The sequence below is a fragment of the Trachypithecus francoisi genome, unplaced genomic scaffold (assembly GCF_009764315.1).
Source record: "Trachypithecus francoisi isolate TF-2019V2 unplaced genomic scaffold, Tfra_2.0 Lachesis_group17, whole genome shotgun sequence".
Classification (NCBI taxonomy): Eukaryota; Metazoa; Chordata; class Mammalia; order Primates; family Cercopithecidae; genus Trachypithecus; species Trachypithecus francoisi.
The window spans coordinates 81,222,514-81,239,176 of record NW_022681462.1 but is presented as its reverse complement, the minus strand read 5'-3'; the positions used below and the strand labels follow the sequence as shown (position 1 = coordinate 81,239,176).

The 16,663-nt window shown below is 53.9% G+C and overlaps 2 protein-coding genes across 6 annotated transcripts in view; one reads left to right on the top strand and one right to left on the bottom strand.

Annotated features, from left to right (window-relative positions):
* Positions 1–173: 173 nt before the first annotated feature.
* On the top strand, positions 174–15,450 carry KHK (ketohexokinase). 4 transcript variants are annotated; one of them, XM_033176276.1, is made up of 9 exons: positions 174–794; positions 7,008–7,124; positions 9,154–9,288; positions 9,477–9,611; positions 11,407–11,479; positions 12,180–12,326; positions 13,857–13,945; positions 14,081–14,238; positions 14,326–15,450. In XM_033176276.1, the coding sequence occupies exons 1-9, from the start codon at positions 703–705 to the stop codon at positions 14,409–14,411; spliced, it is 1,032 nt and encodes a 343-aa protein (XP_033032167.1). In that variant the 5' UTR covers positions 174–702; the 3' UTR covers positions 14,412–15,450. The 4 variants fall into 4 exon arrangements, with proteins under 4 accessions (XP_033032167.1, XP_033032170.1, XP_033032168.1 ...); XM_033176277.1 differs by lacking the exon at positions 9,477–9,611 and having other exon boundaries at positions 178–794; positions 14,326–15,430; XM_033176278.1 differs by lacking the exon at positions 9,154–9,288 and having other exon boundaries at positions 206–794; positions 14,326–15,430.
* CGREF1 (cell growth regulator with EF-hand domain 1) overlaps positions 15,272–16,663 on the bottom strand; it is an 18,615-nt gene continuing 17,223 nt past the window's right edge. For both annotated transcript variants that reach the window (XM_033176281.1, XM_033176280.1), the window contains one exon: positions 15,272–16,487. In XM_033176281.1, coding sequence (XP_033032172.1) covers positions 15,978–16,487 — 510 coding nt within the window. In that variant the 3' untranslated portion in view covers positions 15,272–15,977. The remainder of the gene's footprint in view (positions 16,488–16,663) is intronic.

Genomic DNA, 16,663 nt, shown 5'->3' with positions numbered 1-16,663 from the left:
GGCAGCAAGCGGCGCCTGGCCGGGTCCTGCGACATCTCCCTAGTGTCCCGCCCGTTTCGCCGGCGTCCGCCAGGGGGCGCTCGGCGTTCCCGCCACGTGAGGCTGCGGCCCACTCGGCGGGTCCCGCTGCTCCGCGGCGGAGGCGTGGCCTCGGCTGGGACTAACCCGGGCGGGGCAGGGCGGGGCAGCCGTGACCGCGGTCTTCAGGCAGGGCTGCAGATGGAGGCCCAGCTCTACCTCGCGGTTCCAGGGTCGGGAGTCCGAGACGCAGGTGTAGCAGAGGGCGGGGCACGTAGCGCATTTCCAGCGCACGTTCTCTTTGCATTCTCGAGATCGCTTAGCCGCGCTTTAGAAAGGTTTGCATCAGCTCCGAGTCCATCTGACAAGCGAGGAAACTGAGGCTGAGAAGTGGGAGGCGTTGCCATCTGCAGGCCCAGGCAACCTGCTACGGGAAGACCGGGGGCCAAGACCTCCGGGTTGGCTTTCCCAGGCCAGCTTGGGTCTTCGGGTGTCGGGAGCAAGGGCCCTGCTCCTTTCGTTTCCTGCACCCCTCGCCGCTGCAGGTGGCTCCCTGGAGGAGGAGCTCCCACGCGGAGGAGGAGCCAGGGCAGCTGGGAGCGAGGACACCATCCTCCTGGATAACAGGCAGAGGCCGGGAGGAACCCGTCAGTCGGGCGGGCAGGAAGCTCTGGGATCAGCCTTATGGAAGAGAAGCAGATCCTGTGCGTGGGGCTAGTGGTGCTGGACGTCATCAGCCTGGTGGACAAGTACCCTAAGGAGGACTCAGAGATAAGGTAGGGGCGCCCAGGTCCCCTAGGAGACCCCAGCGGCTGCTGCAGTCCAGCATTTGTGCCAGCGACCGAGGCTGCAGAGACCCCACAGTGAGGCCCTGAGAGCCCAGCTTCAAGGCGGAACCGGCGCCCTCTACCCGGGAATCCTGGGGTCTCCCAGCATGAGAGAAGAGAGGAAGGAATGAGGTCTTTAATAAGACGACCCAGGATTTAATAGCATTGTGTTAGCCAATTTCCATTTCAACTCAGGGACGGTGTCAGGCATCAGGATCCCCATTTTACTGATAAGCAAGTATAGATTCAGAGACGAAGGGGCTTATCCAGGGGCACACAGCTACCAAGGTGCAGGACCCGTTTCCTGCTTCTGCTGCTGCTTTTTAAACCCACTTGCCTCTCAGCAACATTTACTTCTAACTTATTTATCACACATATCTCGCACCTATTCCTGAGAAAGATTTGAGGTAGCTTACAGTAAAAAGTATGTACAGTTACACTGTTGCAGAACATTTAAGACCGTGGTATTTGTGCTTTGACTATAGCTCAGGGCTTGCTGGTACCGGAGGCAAACATGATATGTCATGGTTTATGTATAGATAGAACTGGTTCATGAGCCCCAGCAAGCTTTTTCCTGGTGCTAAATTCCAAGAGGAGTTTACCAGAAGTCCTCTTCACAAAGGTCAGTGAACACTGTTTAGTAGTGGAAACATCCTTCTCAGTTGTCTGCTAGAAACTGAAGTCACTTGTTGGTTCTTTTTTTTTGAGACAGGGTTTCATTCTGTCGTCCAGGCTGGAGTGCAGTGGCGGCGCAACCATGCTCACTGCAGCCTTGACCTCCCAGACTCAAGTGATCTTTCCACCTCAGCCTCCTGAGTAGCTGGGACCACACACACACGTCACCATCACAACTGTATTTTAAATTGTGTGTAGGGACAGGTTCTCACTATGTTGATCAGGGTGGTCTTGAGCTCCTGGGCTCAAGCAGTCCTCCTGCCTTGGCCTCTCAAAGTGCTGGGATTACAGGCGTGAGCCACTGCATCCAGCTGATTTGTTGGTTCTTTTTCTTTTTGAGATGGAGTCTCGCTCTGTTGCCCAGGATGGAATGCAGTGGCACGATCTTGGCTCACTGCAATCTCCGCCTTCTGGATTCAAGCAATTCTCCTGCCTCAGCTTCCTGGGTAGCTGGGATTACAGGCGTATGCCACCATGCCCGGCTTTTTTTTTTTTTTTTTTTTTTTTGTAGAGACAGGGCTTTTCTTTGTAGAGACATGTTGGCCAGGCTGGTCTCAAACTCCTGACCTCAAGTGATCTGCCCGTCTCAGTCCTCCAAAGTGCTGAGATTACAGGCATGAGCCACCACACCCGGCTTATTGGTTCTTGTATTTCCTCTTGCTAAGGGCCCCACTATTAGTTACGCTGTAATGCTGTGAGGGCATTTCTGTGGGGCGGGACACTAGCTTTCTCTTGGTGCAGCCAGTGAGTGCTTAGAACACTGAAAATTGCTCCTGGGCTATATTAGTTGTCCCAGCTAAGAACTGGATAAGAGGCAGTTCAAGACTGAACTCCAGAAAGACATGACAGAGCTGATGACTGAAAGGCTAACTGAGGTGAGACACCCCAGCACTCCCCAGGCTTTGGGGCCACAAAGCACCATCACATATATTATTTTATACTCTCCTCCCAGCAGCCCATGGGAACTGTGTAAAGATCAGTGAAATCCTTTATATACATAAAGAAGCTGAAGATTTGGAGAAGTTTTCTAAGGCCACGGAGTTAAATGGTGGCACAGCGGCAGCTGCAGCTCCTAGCATGGAGTCCAGGGTCCCTGCCCTCTGTCTTCTCCTGTATACCCTGTCCCTTTGCTGCTCTTGGAGTTGATCCTTTACTTTGGTTTGCCAGAGGTTAGGGCCCCTTGCCAGGGGTGCAGGGACAGTGGGGAAGGGGCACAGGCATGCCACTGTGTGGATCTAACCCGCTGTGCAAGGTTGAGGCAGCCCCAGGGCATGGCACTCAGTGAGGAGTTGGGTTCATCTCAGGGGAACAGTGCAAATTCCAGGGCCACGGGTTCTTGGAGGACCGTGGAGAGCCTGGGGAAAGACTAAGCACCTCTGTCAGAGCTGAAGTCCCATTTCCTCTCAGCTTAATTTTGTCGGGAAGGTAGGGGAAGGAGGTCCTGCTAGCGCCCACACTGATGGGGCAGGTTCTGAAGGTAGGCACTGAGAGAGGTCCCTCTCTAAAGAGCCCCTCCCCAATCCATCATGCTCCCTGCCCTCCAGGCCATGCCTCCCCTACAGCCCCATGGCCCTGGCTCCCTGCAGCCTGGCTCCTGGACCATTGTGCCTCCCAGACAAGCACATCCGAGTGGGGACCCAGACCTTCCTGGGTGTCTCAGCCCCGCCTGTCCCAGGGTCTCTGTGCTTCACAGGCAGTTGGGGACTCTCGGGAGCTGCCACCTGGAGCTCAGCCAGACCCCTGGGACGTGTCCCCTGCCTCCCAGAGTCCATACCAGGGAGAGACTTCCAGAAAGCATCCGCTTGCTCAGCTGAACACTTTTTTTTCTTTTTTGAGACAGAGTTTCACTCTTGTTGCCCAGGCTGGAGTGCAATGGTGCGATCTTGGCTCACTGCGACCTCTGCCTCCTGAGTTCAAGTGATTCTCCTGCCTCAGCATCCCAAGTAACTGAGATTACAGGCATGCGCCACCACACCCGGCTAATTTTGTACTTTTAGTAGAGACGGAGTTTCTCCATGTTGGTCAGACTGGTCGCGAACTCCTGATATCAGGTGATCCACCTGCCTCAGCCTCCCAAAGTGCTGGGATTACAGGCGTGAGCCACCGCGCCCAGCCTTTAGCTGAGCATTTCTGCACAGGAAATATCAATGTGACTTTGAAGGGTTTCCCCAGAGTAAAATTCTTTTCTTTTTTTTCTTTCCTTTTTTTTTTTTTTAAGATGGAGTCTCACTCTGTCACCCAGGCTGGATCTCTGCTCACTGCAAGCTCCGCCTCCCCAGTTCATGCCATTCTCCTGCCTCAGCCTCCTGAGTAGCTGGGACTACAGGCGCCCGCCACCACGCCCGGCTAATTTTTTGTATTTTTAGTAGAGACGGGGTTTCACCGTGTTAGCCAGGATGATCTTGATCTCTTGACCTCATGATCCAACCACTTCGGCCTCCCAAAGTGCTGGGATTACAGGCGTGAGCCTCCGCGCCTGGCCGTCCCAGAGTAAGATTCTATACCCTTTCTTAGAAACCTCATCAAAGCTTGGGCCTAACTACTTTCAGTTTTAAAATACGGAGTAAATAGCAATGGCTTTGGGGTCAGGAAACTTGGGTTCCCACGTCAACTTTGTCCTTCACTATTGATCAAGTCACAGATCCCTCAAGATTCCTCCTTTCTTTTCGTAAAAATTTCTGTAAAGCTCAGCTTGAAAGTCTTTTCTTTTTTTTGAGACGGAGTCTGGCTCTGTCGCCCAGACTGGAGTGCAGTGGCCGGATCTCAGCTCACTGCAAGCTCTGCCTCCCAGGTTCACGCCATTCTCCTGCCTCAGCCTCCCCAGTAGCTGGGACTACAGGCACCCGCCACCTTGCCCAGCTAGTTTTTTGTATTTTTTAGTAGAGACGGGGTTTCACCATGTTAGCCAGGATGGTCTCGATCTCCTGACCTCATGATCCACCCATCTCGGCCTCCCAAAGTGCTGGGATTACAGGCTTGAGCCACCGCGCCCGGCCCAAAAGTCTTTTCTTTTCTTTTCTTTTTTTTTTTTTTTTTTTTAGACAGAGTCTTACTCTGTTGCCCAGGCTGGAGTGCAGTGGCGTGATCTCGACTCACTACAACCTCCACCCTCTGGGTTCAAGCGATTCTCCTGCCTCAGCCTCCCGAGTAGCTGGGATTACAGGCACCTGCCACCGCATCTGGCTCATTTTTGTATTTTTAATAGAGACAGGGTTTCACCATCTTGGCCAGGCTGGCCTTGAACTCCTGACCTCGTGATCCTCCCGCCTCAGCCTCCCAAAGTGCTGGGATTACAGTTGTGAGCCACCACGCCCAGCCAGCTTGAAAATCTTTGACCAGCTGGGTGCAGTGGCTCATACCTATAATCCCAGCACTTTGGGAGGCCAAGGCAGGAGGATCGCTTGAGCCAAGTAGTTCAGGACCAGCCTGGGCAACATAAGGAGATTCCATCTCTACAAAAAAAATTTTTTTTAATTAGCGGGGCATGGTGGTGTACACCTATAATCCCAGCTACTCAGGAGGCTGAGGTGGAGGGATCAGTTGAGCAGGGGAGGTTGAGGCTGCAGTGAACCATGATCATGCCATCACACTCCAGCCTGGGTGACAGAGTGACTCTGTCTCAAAAAAAAAAAAAATTACTATCCTTTGTCATTGTTATTGTTGTTTTTGAGACAGGATCTTACTCTGCCACCCAGGCTGGAGTGCAGTATCATGGCTCACTACAGCCTAAACCTCCCGGGCTCATACGTTCCACCAACTTCAGCCTCTTGAGTATGCACCATCATACCCAGTTAATTTTTATTTATTTATTTATTTTTTATTTTTTTGAGACGGAGTCTCACTCTGTCGCCCAGGCTGGAGTGCAGTGGCCGGATCTCAGCTCACTGCAAGCTCCGCCTCCCGGGTTTACGCCATTCTCCCGCCTCAGCCTCCGGAGTAGCTGGGACTACAGGCGCCCGCCACCTCGCCCGGCTAGTTTTTTGTATTTTTTAGTAGAGACGGGGTTTCACCGTGTTCGCCAGGATGGTCTCGATCTCCTGACCTCGTGATCCACCCGTCTCGGCCTCCCAAAGTGCTGGGATTACAGGCTTGAGCCACCGCGCCCGGCCTTAAATTTTTTTTTAAGAGACAAAATCTCCCTTTGTTGCCCAGGCTGGTCTTGGACTTCTGGGCTCAAGTGATCCTCCTGCTTTGGCCTCCCAAAGTGTTGGGATTATAGGCATGAGCCACCGCGCCTGGCCTACTATAATTTTTTTTTTTTTTTTTTTGAGGCGGAGTCTCGTTCTGTCGCCTGGACTGGAGTGCAGTGGCCAGATCTCAGCTCACTGCAAGCTCTGCCTCCCGGGTTTACGCCATTCTCCTGCCTCAGCCTCCCGAGTAGCTGGGACTACAGGCGCCCGTCACCTCGCCCGGCTAGTTTTTGTATTTTTAGTAGAGACGGGGTTTCACCGTGTTAGCCAGGATGGTCTCGATCTCCTGACCTCGTGATCCGCCCGTCTCGGCCTCCCAAAGTGCTGGGATTACAGGCTTGAGCCACCGCGCCCGGCCTATAATTTTTTTCTAGTGACATTATGCTCCCCTTTTCCCAAAACTGAAGTTTTGTGTACAAATACGCTTTGGCCTAAAAATTCTAGTTCAGTTTTTTCTCTTAATTAGTGGTTCTTTGGTACTGTTCCTTTTATTGTAAACTGCCACAATTATTATTATTTTTGGATCTGGCACAATAGAAATAACAACACCATTCTTACCTCAAAGGTAATAGCATTCATCAATGACTTCTCATTTGGGCTCCAGTGACACTGTGAGGTGATCAGTGCTTTGACCCTGTATGTGAAAGTTATCATTTTTGCTGCCGATGACAATGTAGCCCTTCACGTGTGTCTTGTTAGTTTCCTTTTGATCGGTTTTTAGTAAAGATGGAGAAGTGCTCCCTGCTGCCACTTCTTAAATGACCAACGTCCAGGTTTGCTGTCCTGTCTTACTCATTTGATTTTATAGCTCTGCGGTTTCTATTGAAGTAGACACTCCTATGACAGGGGTAGATGTAAATGTGATACCTTTGGGAAGAGGCACTTAGTCCCCAAGGTCCTTGGAGTTGCTCCAGTACTCAAGGAGGAGGCCAAAGGTGCAGCCTCCAGAGCAGCTCTGACTGGGGTAAAAGGTGAGGAGGAGATGACCTGGAGTTAGTGGGGCTCTCAAATAGTGATGGACCCAAGTGAGTGGTTTCCTGATGCCCTAGGAATAGATGGAAATATCAAAAGGAACTGCTGTGAGCTTGAATTTAGCCGCGGCTGGGGAGGTAGACACCACTCTCAGCCAAGCTCCTTCCCTTGGCCAGCCTCGGCTGCCCCAGGTACAAAGTGAGATGGCAGCCTAGATGATTTCTGAGAAGAGTCCCCAGCTGTCACATTCTCTAGGCCCCTATACAGGGGACTGTGTTTGGGACCAGCCTGCTGGGGCTGCAGGGACCCTCCCTGTGCTTTGCAGGTGCTTGTCCCAGAGATGGCAACGCGGAGGCAATGCGTCCAACTCCTGCACCGTTCTCTCCCTGCTCGGAGCCCCCTGTGCCTTCATGGGCTCAATGGCCCCTGGCCATGTTGCTGAGTAAGTCCAGGAGGGAGAGTCCACTGGGGAAGGCCTGCCTGCATCGTGGGGGGAGAAGAAGGATGTGTCCACCCTGGGTGGGTGGGGGATTAGAAATGGGTTGTGTCCGGCAGAAATGCGGGGAGGGGGCACAGTGGAGCACCAGACTCCCAGCCCTGCCTTGGCACGGCCTCTCTGGGGTTCGAGGGCTGATGCTGCCCAGTGAAGCTTTCCTTGCCACAGCTCGTTTCCTGGACACTTCCTGGAGCCTGCTTCAGCCTCTTCCCTTCTCCTTCCTTGCTTCCTGCAGACTCTGCGGTGGATTTTCCTTTGCCTTATCTTAAGTCCCTTATCTTGGCCGTGCTTGAGGCAGAAGACAGGGACATGTAGTACCCATCCTCCCTCAGGAATGGCCACCATCCACGGCCCCCAGGTCCAGGCCCTTAGTTTCTGTCCCAGTTGAGGGGCAGGGCTGGTGCTCATGTCCCTGTTGTTCACTGAAGCAGTGAGAGTACCCTGTTCAAGGACACCCTGAAACCACGTGCTAAAGCTGGGCTCAGAACCCACACCTTCCAGCTCCCCGGCTGTCAGGGCTATAGCCCTAAGTGGCTCATGCACGCCCTCCATGTTGGCTGCTGCAGGGACCTCAGAACCCTTTGACCCCTGGCGCTGCTGACTCAGCAAGCACTTATCAGGAGGTGAGGCCACACTTTGCATACTGTGGGCACCAGGGCAGGCTGCCAGGTTGCTGGCCTGTGAAGGGCAGCCCTTTGATCCCTGGTTTGAAAGGGGCTGCTGGCAGAGTCCACCCACCTGAGCTACAGCCAAACTCCCTGCCTTGATGAACTGGCAGGAAGAGAATAGAGGGAGAGAATCTGCCCTGTGAGATGGGACAGGACGGCTCAGAGCCAAGGGCTGGTGACTCATTAAACCTCTTTAATAGCTCCTTTCCTCTGAGCTGGAGGCAGGACTGTGGCTCTGGCTTAGGGTGGTCGACTCTCCTTTACACAGCAATAATGCCAATGGGTGGGCTATTCAGAATTCTCCCCATGTCTTGACAAACATTTAGAGAGCACCTACCATGTCCCAGGCACTGGGGTGCAAAAGTTATCTGGCAAACCAAACCACATTTCCAGTGCTTCGGGAAAGCTACTAGTTAAAGGAGTTGTAAGTGAAGGGATGATGCTCTGACTTGGTATCTTCATGCAAATCTGTATTATCCAGCTTTGGTGTTGCTGAAAGCGGGCTCTGGCCAGGATGGTGGCTGCACTGCTGGGCATCATTGCCAGTTCTTGAGCACAGAACAGTGCATGTCCAGAGAGGGCTGGAAGGGCTGGGGCTGGCCTCCTTGTCCTTGCCCCTGGGCTCACTCTGCGTGGAGGGCATTCTGAGAGACAGTCCTAGACCAGGCCCACACTGAATGGCATCAGGCACGGGGAGCCAGCTACTTGCCCAGGAGGATTCAGCTGACTGCAGGAGGACAGAGCAGTGAGCTGGTCACCAAGGCAGCACCACCTCCAGGCTGGGCCTCCTGGAGGCAGGTAGGGAGTGAGAGGAATCACAGCATAGGACTGAGAGGGACTCAGAGAGGACAGCACCATGGATGAGCTTGTGGAGGACAGCTGGGGGCAAAGTATTGCCTTGGAGATTAATTATTAATCCTGCTTGGGCATTGCAGGACACAAGCCACGGTGCCCCCACCTGCTTGGTTCAAACAGGGTACAGGTTCTAGGGCCCTGTCTAGCTTTATGAACAGGAGCAAGTCCTTTCCAGCTTGAGTTGGACTGAAAAACAGTCAGGATTGGAGCATGCTTCAGCCAAGACCTAAAAGGATGGCCCTTAGTGTTTCTCTCTCTGAACTCCAGGCTCTGCACTCCTGCATCTCTTGCCCTGTTGCACTACCTGTGGCAAGAATATGATTCCTAGTTCTCTCCCAGCCCCTTTGCTTGCACCCCTGCCTTTCAGGGTCCCTAGTGGCCCTGCCAGCTACCCTCCAGTCCCCAAAACCCTTGTCGAACCGCACCCCCTTCGGGTTACTCCGCCCTGGCAGTTTTGTCCTGGATGACCTCCGCCGCTATTCTGTGGACCTACGCTACACGGTCTTTCAGACCACGGGCTCCGTCCCCATCGCCACTGTCATCATCAACGAGGCCAGTGGTAGCCGCACCATCCTATACTACGACAGGTTTGTACAACTGTCTGTGCCTTGCCAGCTGCCGCCGCCGTCACCAAAACCCCCAGAACAGGACTCTTCTTCTCTTAGAGGCTCGTGTGCTCCAGCACCCTCTCTCCACTCCTTTTGGAGGTCAAGGCCACTTACAGGCTCTAATCTGTGTCTCCTTGCCCTTTTCCTGGCCGGGCCTCCACCCTAAGCTTCCTGGTGGCCGACTTCAGGCGGCGGGGTGTGGACGTGTCTCAGGTGGCCTGGCAGAGCAAGGGGGACACCCCCAGCTCCTGCTGCATCATCAACAACTCCAATGGCAACCGTACCATTGTGCTCCATGACACGTAAGGCCCCCTGGCCTCGCCCCGCTACAACCCCCCAATCAGCTGGCTCAATCAGTTCCCTTGCTCGCCACCGTGGGCATCCCAGCTGTCCTCTCTGTGGCTTCTGTGTACCAGAAATTGCTCCCCTGCCAAAATGTCCAGTGATTTCCTAATTGCTTTCAATGAGGGGAAAAGTGAGGTGGGAAGGGATGGGCTTTGCTGTGCCTGGTGACTTGGCCTTGGTCAACACCACAGAAGGGCAGGCAGGCCTATATAAAATGTAATTTATGACGTGATTCCTCCATAATTATTAAATAGTTAATCGGCAGCTTGGGTGTGGGTGCTGGGAAACTGTTCTCAGGACAGAAGGGTGGGAGATGGGAGTCAATCCTTCTTAAGAAGGGCTGGGGGGGGCTCACTGGGATTTCCAGGATCAGCCCCAGAGTTGCCAGCCTGCAGCATGGCACCAAGGAGCTGGGGTTTGGGTGTGTAAAAGAGATGAGTCCCCCAAAGGTTTCAGCATGATGAAGCCAGGCCACACACGCCACACACCATTCACAGCCACTGCTGAAGGAGGGGAAAGGGAACACTGGGTCAGCAGATTGGGGTCGTCTAACATGGTGCTGACCTGGGGGAAGGGGCTATCCCTCCCTCCTGCGTCCCAGGCCACTCAAGAGAGGCCCCATGGGCCTAGACACTTATCCCTCGCAGACTCCCTCCTGCAGGATTTTAGAGGTTTAGTTTTCTGAGAACCTAGTATGTGCCAGGTACTGTTACGGCTGAGAGGGCCCAAGCCCAGCAGCCCTGAGGTTCAGGCTGTCCCTACTGCCCAGCCTGACTGCTGGACCTGGAGGAGGGGGCAGCCATCCCTGGGCTCCATATGTGCAGTGAGTGAGTAGGCAGGCATATGTGCTACAGGTGACCTTCACACTGGGCAATCCTAGTCAAATGCTTGTTAAGCAACAATCTGTAGTAACCCTGATCAGGGACACAACATAGCTATTTACAGGAGAGGAGCTGTGAGGAGAAATGTGTATTGCCCACTGGCCTCAGTCCAGGCACATTCACACACGTTACTTGCAACTACAGCAGCCTGCAGGGAGGCTGGGGGGTTTCGGCCCCATTTATCAGTGAGGAAGCAGCCTCCAAAAGGGCCGGGCAAATCACACAGCTATAGTTAAGAGGAAGGACTCGGCTACAGAACGTGGAGCGGGGACATTGGCTGAGCTGAGGTCCCTGGCCCAGGAGCAGACCCTTATTGGGGGTCTCCTTTTTTAAGCCAGCCAAACACAAAGTCTTTCTCTAGTGCTAACTACTTTGACCTCAGGGTTGCAACAAGGAGCTACTAATCTCAGGACAGGGGTGCCATAGGTAAACCCCAACGCTGGAGCGCCAGAAGTGAGGGGGCACCAGGAAGCCCAGGCACAGGGTCCTGGGCTTTATAGTTGCCCAGGGCTCTGCCCGTGGAAGCCGCATGCTGCTGCAAGGGATTCTGGGAAGTGTAGGCTTGGCGCTCTTGGTGCATTCCGGGAGATGCAGTCTCCAAGGCACACAGACCTGGCCAGTTGACACGTATTGCTGTTCAGTTTACCCTGAGATAATTTAATCATAACCTCAAACTCAGGAAGGGGCACCCCAGCACACTGTAACAGTGACCACTCTGGAGCTGAGCCTGAGAATCCTGTGCTGTGGATCCAGCTTCCTGCCCTGCTGCTGGCAGTGCAGGCACAGGGTCTACAACTGCCAGTTAGAGATCCTGGCCCTGGCTGTCCCCATCATGCTCCTTCTTCTCTGTCCTTTCCATCCTGTGACCTAGGAGCCTGCCAGATGTGTCTGCTACGGACTTTGAGAAGGTTGATCTGACCCAGTTCAAGTGGATCCACATTGAGGCAAGCCCTGCCTTACCTGTGTTTTGAGGAGCTCAACCTGCCAGCCTCCTCCACATGTTCTGCCTCCTTGGTTTCTTTGAACCATGAAGTACCTTAGAGATAAATGAATCCAACCCCCTCATTCCCTCTCCATCCTTCCTTATGTCTGCAGGTGAGGAAACTAAGGCCCAGAAAGATTAGGTGACTTACTCAAGGTCACACAGCAGAACATAGGCACAGCTGGCTCCAAGCAAAGTCCTGTGCTTTCTGTGCTACGGGCTGCCCCACTGCCTCCAACTCTGCCTCTGGCGGGCATCTGACTGCTTAGGGTCTGACCCATTACCTCTGGGGAAGCAGGAAGGACAGGGCCTAACTCAGCTCCCAAATAAAGAGAACTAGAGCCTTTACTCCAAGAGAGGTTTTGGAGTCTGGGTGGGAGGAAATCCTGAGAAGTGCTGAGTTCTAGCTCCATCATTTAACCTACGGTAGGTCTTTCACAGTCTCTTTTATTCTTTAGTCTTCTCATCTGTGGAATGGAGTAGCTGGTTGATAGATCTTCAAGGTCCACGACAGCTCTGAATTATGTAATTTAGGATGGGGTTCTAACCCAGCCTCCCCGAGGCCCTCTCCCTCTGCACCCAGAGTTTCAGCAGGGCAGGAAGAATGAGCCAGATTGACCAGGCAGTGCCCAGCAGTCCTGAGCTGCCCTGTCTTGCCCCAGGGCCGGAATGCATCGGAGCAGGTGAAGATGCTGCAGCGGATAGACACGCACAACACCAGGCAGCCTCCAGAGCAGAAGATCCGGGTGTCCGTGGAGGTGGAGAAGCCACGAGAGGAGCTCTTTCAGCTGTTTGGCTACGGAGATGTGGTGGGTGCCCCATTCAGCCTCTCTTTGCCACTTCTGGCTAATTTGGTTCTTAAAGGGAGCCAGAGTCCTTTAATCCTGCCTACCACAATTGGAATAGTGGTTCCTGGTTTGGTGGTGTTGGAAGATGGGGAATGGGGGTTAAAGCAAAGAGGTAGACCCCTAGCCTTGGACTCCAGTGCAGGCCTCAGCAGTGACCAAGGAGTAGAATGTCTCCACCCCAGGTGGGTGCATAGGTGTAAGATACCCAGAGGGCTTGGGTAGGACCTAGACAGCCACAGGGCAAGCCTGTGTGGAAGCAGCTCCTCTCTGGGGCTCCCCAGTCTTTTCCTCTGCAGAATGAGGACACACAACTGTTCTCTGAGGTTTCTTCCAACTCAGGGGTGTCTGGCAGGTTGTGGGGGCTGCTAGGGGTGAGGGGAGGGTGGGAAGGAGACTTACATGAGTCTCTTTTTGAAAAGACTGGATGTAAATGGAATTTGGGAGATAAGTCTAGCATCATAGCAGAAGTTGGTTGGAAACCATCCAGCCAAGGTCCTCAACCTTGGCTGCATATTAAAAAAGATGAATGCAGGCCAAGTGCAGTGGCTCACACTTGTAATCCCAGCACTTTGGGAAGCTGAAGTAGGAGGATTGCTTGATGCCAGGATTGCTTGATGCCAGGAGTGCAAGTCTGGGCAACATAGGGAGACCCCTGTCTCTATGAAAATAAATAAATGAGCCAGGAGCAGTGGCTCATACCATAATCCCAGCACCTTGGGAGGCCAATGCAGGAGGATCACGTCAGCCCAGGAGTTCAAGATTGCAAGACCCTGTCTCTATACAAAAAAAAGAAAAAAAAAATTCCTGGCACGGTGGTGTGTACCTGTAGTCCCAGCTACTCAGGAGGCTGAGGCAGGAGGATTGCAGTGCCTGAGCCCCCACCATCTTGGTGTTGATTGGCATGGGTCGAGTTAAGGCTTCGGTGGTTTTTTTTGTTTTTACCAAAACTTCCTCTGGAGATTCTAAAGCGTAGGCAGGGTTGAGGGAGCCCCTTTGCTTTCCAGATGAAGAAACCACACCTACAGGACACAGTTGTGGGAAAACCCAGCAAAACCGCTCTGGGGAGCCAGCATGGCGGTGGTAGATTCCACCCCAAGGTGGCGCTCAAGGCTTTCTGTGGTTTTCAATCCATTGATCCAAGAACAAACGGACCAGGGCTTTTGTTTCACAATTTAGGTATCCTATTATATATAAGCATCAATAAAAATGTGTTTCTGGCCGGGTGCAGTGACTCACACCTGTAATCCCAGAAATTTGGAAGGCTGAGGCAGGAAGATCGTTTGGGGCTAGGAGTTCGAGACCAGCCTCGACAACGCAGGGAGACCCTGTCTTTACAAAAAATAAAGAAAAAAGAAAACCACATTCCCATGGGACAGTGAGATGCTATGTTGGGGATCTAGATGGACGTGTTAGGGGAGTTGTGTTGTAATGGGGGCAACGCCAGGCTGCTGTTGGTGAGTGAAGAGTTAGCTTCTCTTCCACTGCCCACAGGTGTTTGTCAGCAAAGATGTGGCCAAGCACTTGGGGTTCCAGTCGGCAGAGGAAGCCCTGAGGGGCTTGTATGGTCGTGTGAGGAAAGGGTGAGCCGGGGAAGCCAGGAAGGGGCTCCAGGGGGTACAGGATGAGCCTGGACTCCAGGGGTCTGCCCTGGGATTGGGGGCATGGCTGGGGGGATGGGGTGGGCTAACACCCAGCTGAGTGGAGCTGTCTTGCAGGGCTGTGCTTGTCTGTGCCTGGGCTGAGAAGGGCGCCGACGCCCTGGGCCCTGATGGCAAACTGATCCACGCGGATGCTTTCCCGCCACCCCGTGTGGTGGATACCCTGGGGGCTGGAGACACCTTCAATGCCTCCGTCATCTTCAGCCTCTCCCAGGGTGAGTATGGCAGCAGGAGGGGAAAAGGAGTGGGACCTGTCCCTGCCCCAAACACCTGGCTGACCTAGTTACTTGTCCCTCCTCCAGGGAGGAGCGTGCAGGAAGCACTGAGATTCGGATGCCAGGTAGCCGGCAAGAAGTGTGGCCTGCAGGGCTTTGATGGCATTGTGTGAGAGCCGGTGCGGTAGGAGGTGCTGGCTCCCTGCACACCATGGAGGCTGCCATTGCGGCTGCATCGCCTTCTCCCCTCCATCCAGCCTGGCATCCAGGTTGCCCTGCTCAGGGGACAGATGCAGGCTATGGGAAGGACTCCGCCTGTGTCCTGTGTTCCCCACACGTCTCTCCCTGCAGAGCCTCACACCGAATAAATCTTCCTCGGAGCCAGCTTCTCCTGGCAGCTTCTGTCCTTGATGTCTGAACTGCTCTGGCTGGGCATTCCTGAGGCTCTAACTCTTCAGTCCTCCCTCCTTGTGTCCATTCCCCAAATGAACCTCTCCACCCAGGCCCAGAGGAGGGGCTGCCTGGGCTATAGCAGCAAGAAGTGCCCCAGGCTTGCCGCCAGCTCTGCCCTGGCTGGGGAGGACACTCAGGGCCCCATACCCAGCGAACCTGCCAAAGAACCAGAATCCATGAGAGCTCTTCGGGGCCCTGCGTTGTGCAGACTCTATTCCCATAGCTCAGAAGCTGGGAGTCCACACGGCTGAGCCAAACTGACAGGCCAGTGGAGGGCGAGGGGGTGGGGCGCCTCCTCTGCCCTGCCCACCAGCCTGTGATTTGGTGGCGTCTTTATTGTCCAAAAATATCTCCTCCCGCTGACTGCCCCAGAGCCTGAAAGTCTCACCCGTGGAGCCCACCTTGGAATTAAGGGGATACCTCAGCCACAACTGTGACCCAAGATACAGAGTGTTGTCCTCAGGGAGGTCGGATCTGGAACACATATTGGAATTGGGGCCAACTCCAATATAGGGTGGATAAGGCCTTATCATGTAAAAAGCATATAATGTAAAGGGCTTTAGAGTCAGACAGACCTGGATTCAAATCTGCCATTTAATTAGCTGCATGTCACCTTAGGGTACAGCGCTTAACACAATCTGCCTCAATTTCTTCATCTGTCAAATGGAGCCAATTCTGCCTGGCTACAGAATTATTGCGAGGATAAAATCATGTAATATATAAAATGCCCAGCATGATGCCTGATGTGTACGAGGCTCTTAGAAAGTTTTAGTGATGATTAACATTACTGGGGGTGGGGGGCAGATACAGGGTGATGGGGCCACCTGCCCTGAGCTGCAGGAGAGCATGGGGTGTCTGAACACCAGCTGAGGGGGAACCAGAGAGTGTTTGGGGCTCAGGGATAGACTGAGCTTCCCTCACCGGGTCCTCTGCAGCTGGCCATGGCTGGCACTATGCGCTCTGCTGCCGGAGCACCGTGAGGCCCAGAAACACTGGGAAGGCAGCATCCCTGTCCTTTCGGTGTCCCCAACACCCTGTTCCCCTAAGAGGGTCTGGGCAGGCTGGACAGGTAGAGAGGTGGCACAGGGGGATGAATTCATTCAGTTCTTTATTGGCAATCTGTCCCTTAACTTAGGGTCTCCCTGAGTTGCACAGAAAGACCTGATACCTACTGGGACCAGACAGGGGGCACAGAGGTGGTCCTTGTCCCAGCGTACATTCCCCTGCCCACTTCAGGGCTTATGTTCTGAAACTGAGACATCGTGGGGTACCTGTATCTTCGAGATCTAGATCTCATCATTCTCCAGCTGAACAATGTGCACCTCAAACTCATTTGGGATGTTCTTAGACTCCAGTGTTTCCCCTGGAAGTTCCTTGGCCTCCTCTCCATTCTCCCTGGCCTCTGCCTGGCCCCCAGCTTCCCCTCTGGGCCCTGGAACATCTTCAGCCTCTGCCTGGCCCCCAGCTTCCCCTCTGGGCCCTGGAACATCTCCTTCAGCCTCTGCCTGGCCCCCAGGCTCTTGGACAGGATCCAAAGACTCCCTTCTGGCCTCTACCTGGCCCTTTGCTTCTTCTCTGGGACCTGGGGCTTCCTGTGTTTCTTGTCTTAATGGGCTTTTAGCTAACAGGGATTGCCTCCCAACAGCTTGTGGCTCCTGAGGAGATGGAGCAAGGAGCTCTCCAGGCTCCACGTGACTGGGGACCTCTCCCGGGAAGTTGATGAGCTCAGCAGGGGTCATGAGCCCATCCCCATTCAGGTCCTGGGTCTCGAGCACTTTGTCCACTATCAAGATCACCTGTGGAAGCAGAGTCACTGTGGGGTCTCCAGTGACAGGGATGTTCCCCAGGAGTCCTGACCCTCCCCAACCCACCCTTGCATCCCTGCCATGTAAGCTCTAAGCCCTCCTTTTACAGAGGATTCACCAAAAGAGTTATGATGAGCAAGACCAAAACCCCAAAGCACTGGGTCTCC

Coding starts and splice junctions, on each gene's coding strand:
- KHK (XM_033176276.1), top strand. CDS start 703: ATGGAAGAGAAGCAGATCCTGTGCGTGGGGCTAGTGGTGCTGGACGTC. Junction 7,125..9,153: donor GCCCCTGGCCATGTTGCTGA/GTAAGTCCAGGA, acceptor CCGCCCTGGCAG/TTTTGTCCTGGATGACCTCC. Junction 14,239..14,325: donor CATCTTCAGCCTCTCCCAGG/GTGAGTATGGCA, acceptor TCCCTCCTCCAG/GGAGGAGCGTGCAGGAAGCA.